This window comes from Heptranchias perlo, chromosome 25 (genome assembly GCF_035084215.1).
Source record: "Heptranchias perlo isolate sHepPer1 chromosome 25, sHepPer1.hap1, whole genome shotgun sequence".
In the NCBI taxonomy this organism is placed as follows: Eukaryota; Metazoa; Chordata; class Chondrichthyes; order Hexanchiformes; family Hexanchidae; genus Heptranchias; species Heptranchias perlo.
In genome coordinates, this window is record NC_090349.1 from 24,801,632 (window position 1) to 24,820,455 (window position 18,824).

The 18,824-nt window shown below is 39.3% G+C and overlaps 1 protein-coding gene across 1 annotated transcript in view; it reads right to left on the minus strand.

Annotated features, from left to right (window-relative positions):
* Positions 1 to 18,824, minus strand: part of kntc1 (kinetochore associated 1) — a 120,968-nt gene that overhangs the window by 59,730 nt on the left and 42,414 nt on the right. The window contains exons 27-37 of the mRNA XM_068005764.1: positions 17,158 to 17,256; positions 16,716 to 16,819; positions 14,154 to 14,256; positions 13,541 to 13,675; positions 11,852 to 11,968; positions 10,890 to 10,962; positions 10,740 to 10,807; positions 8,878 to 9,164; positions 8,437 to 8,609; positions 5,936 to 6,033; positions 3,032 to 3,176 (exon numbers count right to left, since the gene is read on the minus strand). Coding sequence (XP_067861865.1) covers positions 3,032 to 3,176; positions 5,936 to 6,033; positions 8,437 to 8,609; positions 8,878 to 9,164; positions 10,740 to 10,807; positions 10,890 to 10,962; positions 11,852 to 11,968; positions 13,541 to 13,675; positions 14,154 to 14,256; positions 16,716 to 16,819; positions 17,158 to 17,256 — 1,402 coding nt within the window. The remainder of the gene's footprint in view (positions 1 to 3,031; positions 3,177 to 5,935; positions 6,034 to 8,436; positions 8,610 to 8,877; positions 9,165 to 10,739; positions 10,808 to 10,889; positions 10,963 to 11,851; positions 11,969 to 13,540; positions 13,676 to 14,153; positions 14,257 to 16,715; positions 16,820 to 17,157; positions 17,257 to 18,824) is intronic.

An 18,824-nucleotide genomic window follows, 5' to 3' on the forward strand; every position in this document is an offset into this window, starting at 1 on the left:
CTTGGGTTGATGAAGTTGATATATTTTGAGGTTCTCTGATTGCAATTTAACATAATCCCAATTGTTTTGTTTATAATGAGTTTTTTCCATAACTGAGAATAATGCAAAAAAGAAAAAAGGTTTTTTTAAAAATAAACTTTACAATGGGAACGTTCAGAAAATCAGTCTTTTATATGCATTTTAGCAAATTGTAATAGGCTGTTAGTAACCAGTTTAAAATGACAAACTACCGTTCTACTAATCGGAACACTAATTTGGATTAGGAAAAGATGCAAGTATAGTAAGCGAGTGTCCCAGACCATATTTGATGATTTCCTCCAACACCACCTTCGAAACTACTCAGCTTCTTGATTTATGCAGGAGGGGAGTACAAAGATTATTAACTAATCCATTATCTCAACGTTAATGTAGCTCTGTGAATTAATTAGGAGGGCTGGTACCTGTTTTCACTAAAGAATCCTGTTCTTCAAGGCAACTTGCAAACTGATGCAGGACTAATATGCTGAACCCAGAATTATATGATGCCATTTTGCATTATATTAACTGGATCATACAAGTCTAAAAGCAGATCTTCACAGCAAAATAATAGGTCACATTTTGTTGCAGCAGGGCATCTAACGACTTTGGCTGTTAGTTCGACTTACCCCTGCACCCTTCAGCTCGGAAACATTTTTGCCCACTAATTTGCTGAAAGTGCAAGCTGATAACGTGCGAGGGAAACAGGACATCTGGGACCTGAGTGAATAGGGCAAGCAACTGTGTATCTCCTTAACCAGAGTGAAAAATAAACAGAAGGACTGAGAAGGAAGTGTAAATTAGAGTGGGTGAATTCAATGTCAAATCAGGTACTGAAAAGAGAAATAAGAGGAAAAAGATTGAATTAAGAGAGTGAGAGAAAGAGAGACAAAGAAAAAGCAAAAAAAACATTAATTTTAAATGGCATTTTTAAAATTTAACAATTAATACCTGAAGGAATGAGACTCCACACTTGTAATAGTTAATTTTCGGTGCCAGGGAGGTTGATTGGCAGTAATTAACAATTATCATGTTGTTAAAAGGGTACTTGCATTTAAAATGACCAAGACTTAACTTTCTGTGGCGAGCTGATGGACCTGATGGCTTACATCCTAGGGTCTTGAGGGAAGTGGCGGTAGGGATTGTGGATGCTTTGGTAATAATTTTCCAAAATTCTCTGGACTCGGCAAAGGTCCCGGCAGATTGGAAAACTGCTAATGTAACACCCTTATTTAAAAAGGGTAGTAGGCAGAAGGCTGGAAATTATAGACCAGTTAGCCTAACATCTGTGGCGGGTAAAATTTTGGAATCTATTATTAAGGAGACAGTAGCAGAACATTTGGATAAACATAATTTAATAGGACAAAGTCAGCATAGCTTAACGAAGGGGAAGTCATGTCTGACAAATTTGCTTGAGTTCTTTGAGGACATAACGTACAGGGTGGATAAAGGGGAACCAGTGGACGTAGTGTATTGAGACTTCCAGAAGGCATTCGACAAGGTGCCACATAAAAGATTATTGCTCAAGATAAAGAATCACTGGATTGGGGGTAATATTCTGGCATGGGTGGAGGATTGGTTATCTAACAGGAAGCAGAGGGTTGGGATAAATGGTTCCTTCTCGGACTGGCAACCAGTAGCCAGTGGTGTTCCGCAGGGGTCGGTGCTGGGTCCCCAACTCTTTACAATCTATATTAACTATTTGGAGGAGGGGACCGAGTGTAACATATCAAAGTTTGCCGATGATACAAAGATGGGAGGGAAAGTAGAGAGTGAGGAGGACATAAAAAACCTACAAGGGGATATAGACAGGCTGGGTGAGTGGGTGGAGATTTGGCAGATGCAATACAATATTGGAAAATGTGAGGTTATGCACTTTGGCAGGAAAAATCAGAGAGCAACTTATTATCTTAATGGCAAGAAACTGGAAAGTACTGCAGAACAAAGGGATCTGGGGGTCCTAGTGCAAGAAAATCAAAAAGTTAGTATGCAGGTGCAGCAGGTGATCAAGAAGGCCAACAGAATGTTGGCGTTTATTACTTGGGGGATAGAATATAAAAACAGGGAGGTATTGCTGCAGTTATATAAGGTATTGGTGAGACCGCACCTGGAATACGGCATACAGTTTTGGTCTCCATACTTAAGAAAAGACATACTTGTTCTCGAGGCAGTACAAAGAAGGTTCACTCGGTTAATCCTGGGGATGAGGGGGCGGACATATGAGGAGAGGTTGAGTAGATTGGGACTCTACTCATTGGAGTTCAGAAGAATGAGAGGCGATCTTATTGAAACATATAAGATTGTGAAGGGGCTTGATCGGGTGGATGCGGTGAGGATGTTCCCAAGGATGGGTGAAACTAGAACTAGGGGGCATAATCTTAGAATAAGGGGCTGCTCTTTCAAAACTGAGATGAGGAGAAACTTCTTCACTCAGAGGGTAGTAGGTCTGTGGAGTTTGCTGCCCCAGGAAGCTGTGGAAGCTACATCATTAAATAAATTTAAAACAGAAATAGACAGTTTCCTAGAAGTAAAGGGAATTAGGGGTTACGGGGAGCGGGCAGGAAATTGGACATGAATTTAGATTTGAGGTTAGGATCAGATCAGCCATGATCTTATTGAATGGCGGAGCAGGCTCGAAGGGCCGATTGGCCTACTCCTGCTCCTATTTCTTATGTTCTTATGAGCTTAGTTCGTATCTACCACGCAAATAGAGCAACTTTACCACGTTCAATGCGTGTCAAAGGTGAGGCAGACAGCGAAATGCCATTTTTACAAAGCTAACGGCGGAGCAGCGCAACTCGGACAGCAATGTTTGGATATTGGCATTCAACCCATATCTGCCCCTCGCCTGAAGTTGCTGTACCATTTGTGCATAAATAATGGTAAGTGCCATTAGCCTCAGTTATTTTGACAGCAAAATCTGGCCCCAATAAAATTTTACACCAAGAACTAACTAGATGAAATGAAAACATAAAATCAGGAATAAAACATGTAGATTCTGCTTCAACTGATATACCTGGAGAATATGACACGAATGAGGTGGTAATTTCATACATTACAGGCATCACTGATAGGTGATCGAGCACAATTCCATCCTCTGTGAAGAAATCTTCAAAAGTCCACTCATCATAAGGATCTCTGTCAGTTTGCAAAGTTGGCATCTTCTCAAAAAACAGAAATACTATCCAGGTTAATAACCTAACAATCTACGTCAATGTCAGAAGATTCCTATTCCTCATTAAACAATGACTCCTTTAGACTCTTGTCTAAAGAAGATATCCATCTTTTGAAAAATTATAAAATATATTTTGAAACATTTGTAGTTATACATTCTGAAATCGAGAGAAACCTGCTTTATTGATAGCTTAAATTTCAGTCCAACAGAGGACAGATGCTTCTGCTTACTGAAGGCCAGAACACAAGAGGGCTCCGATTAATTCTAGTAACAATAATGCTCCATGTAACTCCTGGGCAATGTTAAATTTCCAGATATCGTGCACATATGGTCATACTTTGTTTCTTTTTAGGGATAAGGGCTTACTTACTGAAGGGTCCTTGGCACAGCACTAGAAAAATATCTGACAAATCCCGAAAACCATAACAGTGAAGATGGTGGAGGCACATTCCAACATAGAAAGAGGAAGAAACCTGAATTTTATGGTCCCAATGTAGCAGTTGGTCTTAGAGATACAAATTTGAGGGATTTACACAAGTATATATAGACGCTGCTAACCCAAGAGCCGATCAATTCGAAATTAAACCTTTACTTTTACTAAATAATAGATTTCAAATTGATTGACTTTTCTTAGTTTTGTTATAAGTCTTAGTATTGTGTGTAAATTTGGTAGTTCTGTATCACTATTTTATGAAAATTAAGATATTTACATATGAACTAATTAGCTCAAAGAAATTTTCACACGAATCACTCAGTTGGAAGAAACTGTATGAATAATGAATTTGTCTATAGAATCATAGAAGTTACAACATGGAAACAGGCCCTTCGGCCCAACATGTCCATGTCGCCCAGTTTATACCACTAAGCTAGTCCCAATTGCCTGCACTTGGCCCATATCCCTCTATACCCATCTTACCATGTAACTGTCCAAATGCTTTTTAAAAGACAAAATTGTACCCGCCTCTACTACTGCCTCTGCCAGCTCGTTCCAGACACTCACCACCCTTTGAGTGAAAAAATTGCCCCTCTGGACCCTTTTGTATCTCTCCCCTCTCACCTTAAATCGATGCCCCCTCGTTATAGACTCCCCTACCTTTGGGAAAAGATTTTGACTATCTACCTTATCTATGCCCCTCATTATTTTATAGACTTCTATAAGATCACCCCTTAACCTCCTATTCTCCAGGGAAAAAAGTCCCAGTCTGTCTAACCTCTCCCTATAAGTCAAACCATCAAGTCCCGGTAGCATCCTAGTAAATCTTTTTTGCACTCTTTCTAGTTTAATAATATCCTTTCTATAATAGGGTGACCAGAACTGTACACAGTACTCCAAGTGTGGCCTCACCAATGCCCTGTATAACTTCAACAAGACATCCCAACTCCTGCATTCAATGTTCTGACCAATGAAACCAAGCATGCCGAATGCCTTCTTCACCACCCTATCCACCTGTGACTCCACTTTCAAGGAGCTATGAACCTGTACTCCTAGATCTCTTTGTTCTATAACTCTCCCCAACGCACTACCATTAACGGAGTAGGTCCTGGCCCGATTCGATCTACCAAAATGCATCACCTCACATTTATCTAAATTAAACTCCATCTGCCATTCATCGGCCCACTGGCCCAATTTATCAAGATCCCGTTGCAATCCTAGATAACCTTCTTCACTGTCCACAATGCCACCAATCTTGGTGTCATCTGCAAACTTACTAACCATGCCTCCTAAATTCTCATCCAAATCATTAATATAAATAACAAACAACAGCGGACCCAGCACCGATCCGAGGCACACCGCAGGACACAGGCATCCAGTTTGAAAAACAACCCTCCACAACCACCCTCTGTCTTCTGTCGTCAAGCCAATTTTGTATCCAATTGGCTACCTCACCTTGGATCCCATGAGATTTAACCTTATGTAACAACCTACCATGCGGTACCTTGTCAAAGGCTTTGCTGAAGTCCATGTAGACCACGTCTACTGCACAGCCCTCATCTATCTTCTTGGTTACCCCTTCAAAAAACTCAAATCAAATTCGTGAGACATGATTTTCCTCTCACAAAACCATGCTGACTGTTCCTAATTAGTCCCTGCCTCTATAATTATGGCATAGGAAGTATGATGCGATAGAAAGGAAATGCATGTGATACATCTCATTTAAATTGGATTTTTAAAATATATTTGTTCTCAGGATGCGAGCAAGGCTTGCAATTATTGTCCATCCCTGGTTGCCTGAGAAGTTGGTGATGGGTCATCTTCTTTAAGCACTGCATTCCTTGTGGTGATGGTGCTCCCACAATGTTTTATAAGGACAGGAGCATTATACCATGTAATATACGATATTATTCATCTGATAAGGTGAACCAAGTCTATTTAAGGCCACATCATCTAATTGTTGTCAGTTAACAATGGTTGAGGTCAGAGTTTAATTGCTCTACAAACTACAGGTTAGAACCCTGGCTCTCTTTTTTTATTATTAAAAAGCGTGAAGGTTAGTCAGTGTTAGGCATTCTAGCTTGTATTTTAATTAAGCTTTTATTTTAAAAATTGCTCGGAGACTTTGTACATACCAAATAATGCCAGTGATTTTGTCAAATTTCTATCTAAACAATGTATATAGAGAAATATGCAATGCAACAGTGTGATGGATAGGCAATGCACACTAGATGTAATATTATTATAGATTTTTTTTTCACATGCGTAAGCGGTTAAGAATTAACATTTAAGTAGTTAAGATCAAATCTTACCTTTGTTCTAAATCCATAATCATCAATTAGGCACTGTCTGTAAACATCCATAGCAGCACGGGTGCTCTTACACAATTCTTCACAGTCAAGTAAAAGGTCTGTAAAAGCACATATTTAAAAATCAAATTACAGAAAATTGCGGTGCTTCTGTAATATTTTAGTCAGGAAAATTAAATACAAGTTGAGAGCAGCCCTTTAAGAGCAGCATGTTTGTGTAGTAATGGTCTGTATACTGGAGTGGGTAGGACCAAGTTTCATGACTATGATTCCTTTATCAGAGTTCTTGATCTCAGTCAATGTCAGACATGAGCTGCTGCACCACAAAGACTAAATGCTGATTAAACTCAAACTACTTTCATGCAACCATTACTGGCTGGAAGCAGAGCATAAAGGGCAACGGACTGGGAGCAGTTTGGTTCCTTTCTTTCCTTATGGTCTTGGAATAGGGGAAAAGGGGGACAAAGGGAAAATAACATCAAGTTTTTTTAAAAAGTGCATTACTCAAAGGCACAGTGGTCATTTTCCACAATCTCATTAAAGCTAACTTGGATGAGAGGGGAGGCGAGGGCATGTGTATAGGCCGACTTCATGGCAGCACCTCTCCCCTAGTATTTTAGGCCCATAATCCATTACTAAATGGTCATGGAGGAGTATGACACTTTTATTCATAAAATAGAGATTCGTAAAATAATTGTTCCAGCGACATCTTTATTTTTTAAGTTGTCTCCATATATCATGGGTACTACCAGTATCTTTCAGACCAGAGTTGTTTTGAATCAGCCTGCGGAAGAGGAACCTGGCTAAAATCTGGATTTAGAGCCAATCTTTAAAGAGCAACGGTGCTTTGTAAACACAAAAATGGATACCGCACCAGCTAGTAACCCTGCATAAATTTTTATATCATCTATAGCATTACAGGATCAAACAAACAGTAGAGCTTGAAATTCACCAAAGACAACTGCTGCAGGACAGTCAATATTCAATGAAAAGTACTTCATGTTTCATATGATCATTGGCTAAAACAGATGCTACATGAGCTTGTACAACTAAGGTTTAGTTATCACTTGGGGACTGTAGCTCTAAGATGTCTCATATTCCAGACCCTTTCCAGAAAAGCTACACGTTCAACAAGCTTCAATTAGTCTTCAGTAAAAGAATAAATTGCCACTATTGTCCCAGAACTGACTGATCAGATTCCAATTGGGGCCCCACGCAGCCTTTATGCTGTAGGATTTCCATGGTCTTCGCACAAAGGGCAAAAGCTCTCCCAAGTCTTTACAAACAGCTTTTGCCCTTTTTTCCCATTAGTAAAATTGGCCTACAGCTAAAGGTGAAGGATGTCATATTTTCCCCTCAATTAAGAAATTAGATCACCCCTGCAGTTACAAACAAGATATCTTTTGAAAATCCATCAACAAAACTGCTCAGAAATATGCAAAGTCATCCTCCCCAGATCTCCATCCTCTTTCGGAAGACTTGGGCAAATACAAGATGAGAAGAAAATAGCAAAGTTCTCCTATTACTGAACTAAAAATGTATTTATTAGTGATCTCTGTCATAGGTATAGACGGGTTTGTTTTTCCAGAGGGAGTGATGATCATAATTCAACTTATTTTCCCCACGGTGAGGCAAGTTAAAACTGTTTCTCCTTCTCTTTCCTCCCCATCCCAATTTCAGCTGGGGTCACAAGCTCCATTAATTTCTCTAATATAATCTCTGGGAACAGTATTGCTGGAATGTCACTTGGCTTACAATGCTCCACTACTGACCTCACTACTAAATGAACAGTCTCCACTTCACTTTTCTGTACCATGCTTATAGCTGCATAGTAGAATTAGGGATTTTGTTCTCCTCTAGTAATATATCTTACCACTACTGAATTTGTCTGCACATGCAACTACTAATTCTGGAAATATTTCATTGGATCCCAAAAAATTCATGTTAAGAAGAAGTGAAGATTCTTTCTCTGTAGACTATGATTCCACCCCCCCAACACACACACAACATTCCATATAATAAAGAATTTTAAATATGAAAATTCATAGGAATACAGAATTGCAGATATAACATGGTAAAACCAGAATTCCTTCCAGGGCAACTGATAAAATGTGACAAGTCTTGTCCACATCACAGTCAGTAAACTCTCAACAATTCGAATTCAGGAGTACAGTGACTGTGAACTTTCCATAATTAAAGAAATAAAAATTTTAAAAATCAGAACAGCTATTAATAATTCAGATATAGTAACTACGGTTGCTGCAATTGGTTTCCCTTGCTAAAATAATTGTGACACACTAGAATCAGTTACTGCTTAAATAAAAATAAATGCTTTCAGGCAAGACTTAAGCATCATATTTCATTTTTCTAAATAAAAAAACATCAATTCCTACAATTAAATACAAAATCCTCCCAAAAATAAAACATTCCAAAGGCAACAAGAACTTGAATGCTAAAAATTAGATTCTAATTAGGGTAAATTGAACATTTAAGCAAGAAATTACCGATGCTACAGATAGTGGTGGCTTGGCAGGCCAGTTCATAAATATCAGCAGGCAAGTTCATTCCAGTTGGAATTATCATGGGAACATTAGCTTCCAACATCTGACATAGTTTCTGTGCCACACGAAACAATACTCGGCCAGTCTGATTGTTTTTGTGCTGTTCATAAAGCTCTCTACAAATAGAAAAGGAAATTGTGAGGCAACAAAACTATATTTTTAATAACTCAATTACTTTTTAAAAATCAGAACTTTTTATCTATACTTCATTACGATCCACCAGACATCATTACCTGTAACAAGGTTGCAAAGAGCACTCTCCAAATAGTCATTAGGAGGTGCAGATTGACTCATACTCGTCACAGTAACTCTCTCTCCCACAAGACAGTTCAGCCAAAACCAAGCAATACATATTTCATATACCCAAGTTTCCACAATTCTTACCTGCAAATATTTACAGCCTCTTCTATATTCCCATCAGCAAGTGCCCTCAGTGCAAGCTCTGATACCACATCCTGCTCTGAATTTTGGAACAGGAGACAGAGTTTATATAGTTTAGTCTCTGTAGGAATCTTCACATTGGTGTCTGAGCCACGAGTATAACTTGGATCCTTTCCTGACTTTGAATTAGACCATGTATTTGCATATGCTTGAACTTGTCCTTCATACAACTGCAAAAGCATTTGGGAATTCTCGTAGTCTTTCAGTGAAATAAATACATCAAAATACTCCTGCAAACCAAGGATGAAACACCAGTAATATTAACAAAATGAAAAGGATTAAAATATATAAATTATAGAAATGGAAGTTTCAAGTGTCAGCCTTGGCTTAGCAGTAGTGTTCTCACCTCTGGAGTGGGGCTTGAACCCATGACCTTTTGATTGAGATTTTAGCACATTGTATAAGATGACTTTTTTTTTATTCGTTTATGGGATGTGGGTGTTACTGGCAAGGCCAGCATTTATTGCCCATCCCTAATTGCGCCTGAGAAGGTGGTGGTGAGCAGCCTTCTTGAACTGCTGCAATCCGTGTGGTGAAGGTTCTCCCACAGTGCTGTTAGGTAGGGAGTTCCAGGATTTTGACCCAGCAACGATGAAGGAACGGCGATATATTTCCAAGTCAGGATGGTGTGTGACTTGGAGGGGAACCTGCAGGTGTTGTTCCCATGTGCCTGCTGCCCTCGTCCTTCTAGGTGGTAGAGGTCATGGGTTTGGGAGGTGCTGTCGAAGAAGCCTTGGCGAGTTGCTGAAGTGCATCCTGTGGATGGTACACACTGCAGCCACTGTGCGCCGGTGGTGGAGGGAGTGAATGTTTATGGTGGTGGCTGGGGTGCCAGTCAAGCGGGCTGCTTTGTCCTGGATGGTGTCGAGCTTCTTGAGTGTTGTTGGAACTGCACTCATCCAGGCAAGTGGAGAGTATTCCATCACACTCCTGACTTGTGCCTTATAGATGGTAGAAAGGCTTCAGAGCACTACTACATTGTCAGTGGTGCAGTATTTCGAACGAGACATGAAACCAAGGCTCTTAGTCTGCTCTCTCAGGTGGATATAAAAGATCCCATTCGAAAAAGAGCAGAGGAGTTCTCCTGGTGTTCTGGACAATATTTATTCCTCAACCAACATCACAAACAGATTATCTGGTCATTATCCTGCTGCTGTTTGTGGGACCTTGCTGTGTTCCCCTATATTACAACAGTGACTACACTTCCAAAGTAATTCATTGACGCTGAAGCACTTTGGGATGTCCTGAGGTTCTGAAACAACCTCAGGAATGCAACTTCTTTCTTTTTTAAACCACACAGGTAAACAAAAAATTACTAGAAAGACAAATTAGCACTATGCAAAAGAGAAGTGCCTGAATTTGCAAGCTAGAATATTGTAGCAACCTCTATTCCAAAGCACCGGTTTTAAGGTCTTGTGAATAGGTACACCCAAAATGGGGGCAAGCGGGTCGTCAATACAGCAGAACAAAACTTTCACTTTGGGCACTCAGCGTCAGCCTCCATCACTCTAGCCATCACAAAGTAAATGGCCCTCTACTCATGTCAACAATGTACCTTAATTTCAACCATGTACCTTAACCTCAACCAAAACAGTACGTCCTACCACACTCGTTTTTTCTACTTCCTATACAAACCATCTAATGGTCTCCATGTGAGATTGTGCTGAACTCTGGGCAGTTTTGTTCTATAGGCCTTAACCACCAGAAATTTAGTGGAGATTTTCAAACAGGCTTTTATTTCAATATTGAATTAGCTGATCCAAATATTTTGATGCATACACTCAGTGGTATCACATAACAATTACCTGTAAATTTGCAATAGTTTCAAACTTATTTAAATGGCTTTCATACGCTTCCCTTTGTAAAGTGTTGCCTGCCAAAACAAAAACATTTTCAGTGTTACTGCAATGCAAAGCCAATATTAGCAAAACGTGACAATACAACAGAAAAGTTACCTTTTTGATTGCTCAGCAAAAATTTAATAATCTCCACCATTGTCTTTGCAACTGACACCAGATGCTTTTTCCACTGAAATGTAAACATCAGATCAATCTCCAGATCACTGCATTGTTTTGTACACAAATACTTGCTTAGAAGAAAAACCTTTTGATTGTTGGCTGTCTACACTTACTATAAATCATACAACAGTTTATCCCCCACTAAACAAAATCAGATCATGACCTTTATAGCTCACTGATGTGTCACAATACAAAAAAAAACACATCTTCTCAATACTTAATATACTTCATAAAATATTGCTAAAATCAAAAGACTGCATATGATACAGTAGAATAAGAGAGTTTTTCTATTTCAAGTTTGCTTGTTGACAAGAAAATTAATTGTCCATGGAATCATCAAGTACTCCCCCAGTGAATTTATCCAGTTAATAACTAAGCCATATAGACAAGGAAAGGCCCATATTTGAATTGTGCTGAATTAGCTGATGTCAGTCAAAACAGCGGTAAGGGATGTTACAGCACCCCTTAATAAAATCAGCTGGGAATCCACCTCCTGATCGTTAACCAGCGGCCCTTTCTGAAAATGTTCGTACACTGATGTCCTGTGAGCACTGCATAAAGTTCAAATCTGAATCACCCCCTCATCTCATTTGCCAAATAGCTTGCCAATCACCATCAAGGCTCAGATGTGAATAATGGTCACTTGAGCAAGGTACCAGGGGGTGGCTACTGCTCATGGAACCATATCCCAGCAAGAAGCCAATGTTATCAGGGAAAAGGGGAAAAAAGATGACAATTTCTGAAGAAAAATAGCACCAAAATAACTATGTATGAAATAGTATTCAAACTGGACTTTCTTAATCTGCCTGAACACACCTTTATAGCCGAAATTTTCATCTAACTTCATCAATTAGAAACACAAGACAACACATCTTAAGGAACTGTCATCACAATCTTACCTCAGGATCATCAGGTTGGTTTTGGATTTTCAACTGTGCCCAAGTGACCAAACGCAATGCGGTGGTCTCAGCTTCACTCAATGGAAGAGACTTCAGCAAATTGAGGCAGTCATCTCCCTTTTAAGAGGGGAAAAGGTAGGCATGTTCATTCATTACTTCTATTTTTTTAAAATTGTAAAACCCAGAAGAGCAGCCGCAGCTAATCATGTGGGGCATCAAGGTCGGATAAGCAGGACAGAAGGTGAGGTAAATCAGAAAGTAGATTAGGTGACACCAAGCTTGGATACTACAAGCGGGCAGATTGTAGGAGGAAGGGAACTTCAAGAGTGCTTAGTAGAATGAAACAAAGACGACAAGAAAATTCTTCACTGATATCAGAATATACAAACAAGTATTTTTAAGATATAGTATTTTCTTGTAAATATATGTTTTATCAGCTCACGTCCCCAAAAAAAAAGCTATTTACAGGTCCTAATCCACATTCAGAATAACCTAGGCAACAATCCAGGATACTTCCCCATAATGTCTACTGTCATTCTATCTGGGCCAACTTCTTCCTATTCTACTGCGTCAAAACTCGTATAATCAACTAAATGTTGATAGTTAACATAAGATCTTATATTTATTCTACTATTCACAGTTGACACTTGGAGGCCGACTTGTTCCTGCCGTGACTTGATATTGATTTAGTGGGCAGCAAGTTTCCGACTGAGTGACTGATTACCCACTGACTGATTTGAGGTAAGCTTTTTCCGATCCTTTTTATGAGCTGTACCGTGCATTCGTTCTCTTTCGGTTTTTGCATACTATATCTTAGCAACTGAATTAAAACCACTAGGTTTAGATCTATGCCTTTCTCCATCACTCTTTCCTCTGGTGAGACATTAATAATTTCCACTGTAATTGCTTTCACTAAACTAATGGTCAATAAGTTGTTCTCCACATCATGTGATAATTGCTCTGCAACATTAATTATATGTTTTTAAAATTCTGTAATCCCCTTCAATGTACCGAAACTCATCAATATTACATCAAACCTTCTGCTACTATCCTACGAATTCCTTTCATTCTCAGCTTCAACCCTCTCCAAAGCCATTATTTCAACTACTCTGTCTCAGATCTTTCCTTTTGTCAGAGATCTGTTTGTTAGTTTTTATCGCAATTTGGCAATCAAAATATTATTAAGCTTGTGAATGGCCAACTTCCGCTCCAGCTCCCCCAACTCGGTCACCCCCTGTTCAGACCACTGAGATCCCAATCTAGTTTACTTCACCAGTGATGCAACTGCTTTCCTCTTCTAGTTACAAATAGCCAGGTGTTTATTTCTTATATGCTGCCCCAAACCAATGAGTTGGAAATTTAGCAGTATATATCCCGCAGGCAATAATTCCCTTATAATTGTCCACACAGATCATTACACACAAGATCTGAACCACCATAAGGAATTTTGGGTGTAGGTTTCTTTGACAAGTCAATTAGTTATAAAATACATGAGGCAGGACAACTAGGATGCTATGAACAAGAAACTTTGAGTCAGTTACTCTTAGTGAGTGTTGTATTTCTTCTCATTTTTGTTCTTTATATGCCTATTTAGAATTTAGCAAAAAGTTGTGACCAGCAGAATTCCATCCACATTTCCCCCCCTCCCGCCCCCACCACCAACACACACAGATGTGAAGGAATACCTACTTTGTCGTTAGACATCAGATGTTTTATCTGAAGCAAGTAAACTTCAACTGGGGTCAACATGTAGGCATGAACCACTTTCAAAGCATCATCCAACGATGATGGCAGATCCTGTTTCAAGATGAACTTTACCAACCACTGATTAAAAGAACAGGTCATTAATGAAAAACAAGACGTGTTGGAAGTGACATTCCGCTTACTTAAAAATAGACTCCAAACGGACACAATAAGTGTCGGCGTGAGGCAGCAGTTGGTTGTTTTTTTCATGAAAATTCAAAATGCTCAAAAGCACAATGTTTAGAAGTTTATATAGAAAAAATAAATCCAAAAAACATAACATACAAGAGTTTAGATATAGTTCAATACTTGCTGACTAAAGATGCACAATGGCAAGTAAATAGAACTTAAGTCAATAAACAAATATCAAACTGACATGAGCAGCTTTACATAAAAGAAAAATGTACAATGGAATGATTAATGTGATGAGCCAAACTTTATTTTCCATCTCAGAATCCAGATACAGTTCTGTAATTAAAATTTATTCAGAATTGTGTCCTTTCTATATGTTCACTGATATGTTCCGGTCATTAATAATGTACTAAAGTTGCAATCCTACCATTATCACATGGTCATTGAACATGTCAAAGGTCCGTATTCCATATCCTCTTAACAATTTCTTCATCTCCATAAGCCTGTAGCTTTCCTGCAACAACTTCACCCTAATAATAATATCATGGGTTATTTATCAGTTTCCATGTTTCCCAAATTGAAACCATTTTATTTCTAGCCACATCTTAGGGCGCTTAACCTCCACACAACTGAACCCAGGAATGAACATCTTGAAACTTAAATCACTTTGGGTGAAGTCTGAAAGGAGCTCCCATGTCAAATTAGATGTGTTTGGTCACAACTGATGCTTATAACTGACTTTCTAACTTTGTTGACATGGAAATCAGTGATGAGAAATGCAATCAATTATTAGCCCTGGTTTAATAGGTATTACAAAAGTTTTTCAAAATTGTTTTCAAGATCTCTCCATAATCTTCACAGCCTAAACATTTTCCACCTGCCAGTACATGCCTTCTAAGGAAAGGGTTTCCAGAATTAACTTACCACTAATAATGTCAATGTTAGCAGCATATCCCTTTCAGTTCCACATCCAGATAAGGCTGTCTCTAAGCTATACAAAGAATGTTTGGCCCTGTGTTGAATAAACTCTCAGCCAGGGCAGTGCTGAGACACGACAAATGGCCATAGTGCCTTGCGTTATTTAAGAGTAAATTATCCAGGATTCCACCTACTAAAAAGGTTTAGAAACTGGGTGAGGAATGGATTGGATTCAACAGACATCCTACACAATCAAATAATCCACCATCAGTCGTGCAGGACAACCACCATCCACGACACTGTACCCCAGCAAGGGAGTCCACGGAGTTGTAAAAATTGGAAAGAAAATTTGGGGAGGGGTCGGAAGAGGAAAAAAAAAGACATTATCAATTGAAAACTATGAGAAGTGGTCAAATCTGACCTCTCGATTAGAAAAGAGGTCTCTCCAGTGTGAATGGAAGGGTTGCATTTAAGGAAGCATTTTCAGCCAACAAGGGAGTCCAAGTTAATGCTGACTCCCATCACCTGGATTTTCTGTTGGGCTCTATGCATTAGGGGAAATATTAAAAGATAGATTAGGAAACTCTCTACCCATGAAGCGCTGCTCTGCAGTCCAGAATCCACCAACAGAAACTCTGCAGCCTACTGTTGTCAAAAAGTCACCACCAGCTCTATCCCCCTATAAGCACAGGAGTTTGTAACATCAACTCAAAGTTACAGGTCATGTCAATGAACCCTATATAGTTTTAAGAGATTTTTAAAGCATAGATATATTAAAACATAATGGACAAAAAAAAGTGCCCATTTAAAAAAAGACAATAGCATTTACCAGATTTCAAATGTCTTTCCTCAGAGCAGTGTCTTCAACCCAATCATTTTCAGCTGCTTCATCAATGATCCTCCCTCTATCACAAGTTCAGGAGTGAGGGTGCTCACTGACAAATTTAGTGTTTAGCTCCATTCACAACTCCTCCAATAAGGAAAAAGCCCATCCCAGCCTACACCATGACTTGCTTAATATCCAGACTTAGGCTGAAAAATGGAAGGTTACATACGCTCCATATAAATTCTATGCAATGACCATCTCCAACAAATGGCCCAACCATTTCCCTCTGACCTTCAACAGCACCACCATTGCCAAGTCACCAACATCCTGGGGGCCACCATTGATCAGAAGCTTAACTGGACCAGCCATATAAACAACATGGCTGCCTGAGCATGGCAGAGGCTGGATACTTTGATGAGTAGCTCACCTCCTAACCCCTAATGCCTCTCCACCGTCAACAAGACTGAAGTCAGGAGTATGATGGAATACTCATCACTCATCTAGAAGGGTGTGACCGCAACACTCAAGAAGCTCCACTCCATCTAGGACAAAGCAGGCCGCTTGATCAGCACCCCTGCTACTGAACTCAATATCCACGCCCTCCATCAACACATTGTGGCTCCAAGTACATACCATCTACAGGATGCACTGGTGCAATTCACCAAGCTTACTCTGACAGCTTTTCCCAGCCCAGTGACCTCTATCACCAAAAAGGACAAAAGCAGCAATCTCATATCACCACCTCAAAGTCACACACCATATCAACTTGGACATATATCGCCATTCCTTCATCGTCACTGTGTCAATATCCTGGAATTCTCTACCTAACACCATCATGATAGCACCATCACAAGGACTGAAATGGTTCAAGGCGGCCCATCACCACCTTCTCAAGGCATCTAGGGATGGGCAGCCTTGCCAGCACTGCCCAAATTCAGAGAATAAAAAAAAACTATAAAGAATATGGATCAGAATATCAATATATAAATGTAGCTGAAGTATTTAACAGCTTTATTGAAGGCAATGAATATTGTCCAGTACAAATTTTAAGCAAACAATGCGCTCATTTGTAATCTAAATACAGTATAGATTTTCTTCATCAAATGTACCATGCATATCCATGCACACAAACAAAATTTTATTGGAGTGATTACGAAATGCTTCAGTAAATTTTAAATCAAATATCTAATGCAACCTATAATCTCTCAAGTACTTCAATTTTGCCATAACACAAAAGATACATACTTGGGATGATTCTTTTCCAAGTGCTGTTTGACAAGCTGTTCTACTGCATCACTCCAAGGCACTACTGCTCCATACATTATCTGTAGTACTGCATCAAAAATCAACTGTGAAGGAATATCACCAAGTTACCACAAAGAGTAACAAAAGATAAAAGAGCTGTTAAGTATTTTTAGTTGTTAAAAGTATTAAACTTTATTCTCCTCCCCCCCCCCAATAATTCCACCAACAGAACAGAGGCAAAACTCCCCAGCTTTACCAGTGCCACTAGAAGGGGTAGTGATGACAAGAATTGAAACACTCTAATTGGCCCCTCTTTATGGATAAATGCTTCACATTAGCTCACCATCTTATTCCCTCCTCTCCAGCAGCCTGAGTTCAATCAATTTTGACCAATGAAAATAATATTACTGACTTATCACAAGGTAGTGTATATGATACTTACATCAATGTCAGTCATACACCCCAGTACAGCCATAGCTTTGGCCTCCCATGCAGTTTCAAAGAGAGATGCCGAACGTGAACTACATCGTTCTAGCAAATCCTATTCAAAACAAAACAGTAATGGGATTACACACCTTTAGACATCTTAGTCATTTTGAAAGAAAGGATAGATTCCACTTTCCAGGACGAAGATACAACTAGGACAACCAAAAAGACAGTTGTCCCTTTAATGGCACATTCATGCTACAACTGTAGCGTTGGTGCGAGTCGATTTTGCATTGCATTGATGCTGCAGTTATAGTTTCAAAAACAGCTTGAATCCAGCATCAGAGCTCGACGTGACACCAGACCTAAGTGGAGTCAGACACCCTGAAGGTGGTAATCACAGTTTGCTTCATTTTGGGTCTTGACACCTGACTTACACTCCCAAGTTTTACACCGGTGCAAAACGTTTTTGGCTTTGTGCCATCGTTAAAATTGTGGAATATGATGCACCATTAGAGATCTTTCAGCTACAATCCCTGTGACCATCACCTGCTGTAGAAAACACCAGGCATCGGAGCCATCTTAGCACAGATTTAGAGAGAATATTCAGCATTATACTAGAGAGATTATTGCAAAAGGATGTTATTCATAAAATAGGTGAAATGTTCACGTTTTACTTGCTGACAATACTGAGCATTATTAGAAAAAACATTATACATAGTTACTCTAAAAAGTACAGTAAATAAGAAAGTGAAAAAGAATCAGCAAACTTCAACTTAATAAAGCTTCTAATTCCTGGAATCTGATTTTCTTTGTTCTGTTCAAAAACTCACACCCTGGCCACCCCCCTGAAAGCATGGCTTAGCATGAAGCTTTTACACAGTTACACTGTGAAAATAGAGAGGAAGCTTGCTGGAAATATATTAAATGCTTAAGTGGGAGAGCTCACATCATTTGATGTTGATAAGAGGAAAAAAGAACTGGATCAAACTGTATCGGGATCTAGCTAGGCCACACCATATCCAGCTCTGGTCAGAGACACGAGAGATATTCAAGCGCAGAATGTAGTTCAGAGAACAGCCTCCTAGTGTTCAAAGCCAGAATTACAAGAAAAGCCCAGAAACAGAGGAACACTAGGTCATTCAGCCCCTTGAGCATGATCCACCATTCAATGAGATCATGGCTGATCTGTATCCTAACTCCATTTACCCGCCTTGGCTCCATATCTCTTAGTACCCTTGGCTAGCAAAAATCTATCGATCTCAGATTTAAAATTATTAATTAAGCTAGCACCTACTGCTTTTTGTGGGAGAGTTCCACATTTCTACCACCCTCTATTTGAAGAAGTGTTTCCTAACTTCTCTCCTAAATGGCCTGTCTCTGATTTTAAGGTTATGTCCCCTTGTCATAGACTCTCCCACCAGCAGAAAAAGTTTCTCTCTAATTACCCTATCAATTCCTTTCAAAATCCTAAAACCCTCAATCAAATCACCCCTTAATCTTCTGTATTCCAGGGCGTACAAGCCTAGTTTATGTAATCTCCTCATAATTTAACCCTTGGAGTCCTAGCAACATTCTGGTGAATCTGAATTGCACTCCTTCCAAGGCCAGTATATCCTTTCTAATGGCTAACATTCTAAGGGCCAACATTCAGTTAGCCCTTTTTGATTATTTTTGTACCTG